Source organism: Symphodus melops, assembly GCF_947650265.1.
Source record: "Symphodus melops genome assembly, chromosome: 2".
NCBI lineage: Eukaryota > Metazoa > Chordata > Actinopteri > Labriformes > Labridae > Symphodus > Symphodus melops.
In genome coordinates this window covers 293079-295578 of record NC_136692.1, presented here as the reverse complement: position 1 = coordinate 295578, position 2500 = coordinate 293079, and the positions used below count along the sequence as shown (strand labels likewise).

Here is a 2500-nt window from a genome sequence, read left to right as displayed (position 1 = left end):
CTGTCATAGACACGTCTATGGTCTCTGTAGTCTCAGCTAACGTAACGATAGCAGCGTCCTCTCACGGTCTCTGTCATAGACACGTCTATGGTCTCTGTAGTCTCAGCTAACGTAACGATAGCAGCGTCCTCTCACAGTCTCTGTCATAGACGCGTCTATGGTCTCTGTAGTCTCAGCTAACGTAACGATAGCAGCGTCCTCTCACAGTCTCTGTCATAGACACGTCTCTGGTCTCTGTAGTCTCAGCTAACGTAACGATAGCAACGTCTTCACAGTCTCTGTCATAGACACGTCTATGGTCTCTGTAGTCTCAGCTAACGTAACGATAGCAACGTCCTCACAGTCTCTGTCATAGACACGTCTCTGGTCTCTGTAGTCTGTGAGCGCGCTGCAGGAGCAGACAGAGATGCACTTTTAACAATATACAGGCTGATTATATTAAATCTCTGATGTCTTCAAAGCTAAATCAAGACAGAACTTGTTTGTGGAATAATAATTTAGCAAAGTTTCTCAATTTCCTGATCTGACATAATGATTGATTCTGTGATTGATTCAACAGAACATAATGCTTTCTCTATTAAATGTACTGTAACAGATGTGTAGGCTACACAAAACACTATTTGCTATTTCAGCCATTAAAACGTGTTTGGCCTGTATGTTTCATCTACCTGCCGCCTTGACCAGTGAATCAGAAAGTGAATTTGGGACCCTGTCAGTAATATAGTGAGCATCATCAGCAGCTGTAGAGCAGAGGTGGTTGGCTGTAACAAGCAGGCGTTTCCATGGTAACTGCAAAGAAGCAGGTTTGTAGGGACGACCTAAGACGAGTTAAACCTTAATTAAGCAAAAGTACGATTTATTAGATTACTCGATTAATCGACGGGATATTCGATAGAATACTCGATTACTAAAATATTCGATAGCTGCAGCTCTAGTGGGTAAACAATGTTATTTATGTATAAATTGCTGCTACCGTTAGCACTGCTAATCTTCAATCAGGTTAAAGTCAACCTGCCCTCTACAGGAAGGTCCTTACTTTACTTCAAAATAAAAGCATGGTTGAATTCAAACGAAATAAAGTACTCTCAGCTGAATGAAGTGACCCTGCAGGGTGAAGTGACCCTGCAGCTGAATGAAGTGACCCTGCAGGGTGAAGTGACCCTGCAGCAGGATGAAGTGACCCTGCAGGGTGAAGTGACCCTGCAGCAGGATGAAGTGACCCTGCAGGGTGAAGTGACCCTGCAGCAGGATGAAGTGACCCTGCAGGGTGAAGTGACCCTGCAGCAGGATGAAGTGACCCTGCAGGGTGAAGTGACCCTGCAGCAGGATGAAGTGACCCTGCAGCAGGATGAAGTGACCCTGCAGGGTGAAGTGACCCTGCAGGGTGAAGTGACCCTGCAGGATGAAGTGACCCTGCAGCAGGGTGAAGTGACCCTGCAGGATGAAGTGACCCTGCTGCAGGATGAAGTGACCCTGCAGCAGGATGAAGTGACCCTGCAGGGTGAAGTGACCCTGCAGGGTGAAGTGACCCTGCAGCAGGATGAAGTGACCCAGCAGGATGAAGTGACCCTGCAGCAGGATGAAGTGACCCTGCAGCAGGATGAAGTGACCCTGCAGCAGGATGAAGTGACCCTGCAGGATGAAGTGACCCTGCAGGATGAAGTGACCCTGCAGCAGGATGAAGTGACCCTGCAGGATGAAGTGACCCTGCAGCAGGATGAAGTGACCCTGCAGCAGGATGAAGTGACCCTGCAGCAGGATGAAGTGACCCTGCAGGATGAAGTGACCCTGCAGGATGAAGTGACCCTGCAGCAGGATGAAGTGACCCTGCAGGGTGAAGTGACCCTGCAGGGTAAAGTGACCCTGCAGGATGAAGTGACCCTGCAGGGTGAAGTGACCCTGCAGCAGGATGAAGTGACCCTGCAGGGTGAAGTGACCCTGCAGCAGGATGAAGTGACCCTGCAGCAGGATGAAGTGACCCTGCAGCAGGATGAAGTGACCCTGCAGCAGGATGAAGTGAATTATTGATGATTTAGAAGTAATCTGAAGAACTCACTTGTCCGAAAGCTGCCCGAATAAAATGGCTCCAAACGTGACCCCGAGGAAGAAGTAGGTGGCAAGTGCTTGATTCAGCTGTTTGTCGTCACACACCAGATCCCACTGCAGACACACACACACACACACACACACACACACACACACACACACACACACACACATACAGTTACATCAACAATCATTAAACTTCATCCCTGATTTATTGTCCTGTGTGAAATATTAATCATGTAAAAACTGTGTCGACAGATTTCCCGTTTGCGTCAACGCAGTCACAGTTTCAGTGGTCAAGTCGTTAAAGTGAGTCATCCCATCCAAAGTCAGTCACAGCCATTCTCAGCTTTAGTCAGAGTCTGGATTGTTGTGAATGTGTCTGAATGAGTTCATACTGATGGACTCTTTATTCTGCAGCCTCTACCATCAGTGTGTGACTGGGTGAGTTCAT

The 2500-nt window shown here is 47.9% G+C and overlaps 1 protein-coding gene across 1 annotated transcript in view; it reads right to left on the bottom strand.

Annotated features, from left to right (window-relative positions):
* The window catches only part of slc22a7a (solute carrier family 22 member 7a), a 21403-nt gene that overhangs the window by 15959 nt on the left and 2944 nt on the right, over positions 1-2500 (bottom strand). The window contains exon 2 of the mRNA XM_079336994.1: positions 2057-2160. Within this exon, the coding sequence (XP_079193120.1) occupies positions 2057-2160 (104 nt within the window). The remainder of the gene's footprint in view (positions 1-2056; positions 2161-2500) is intronic.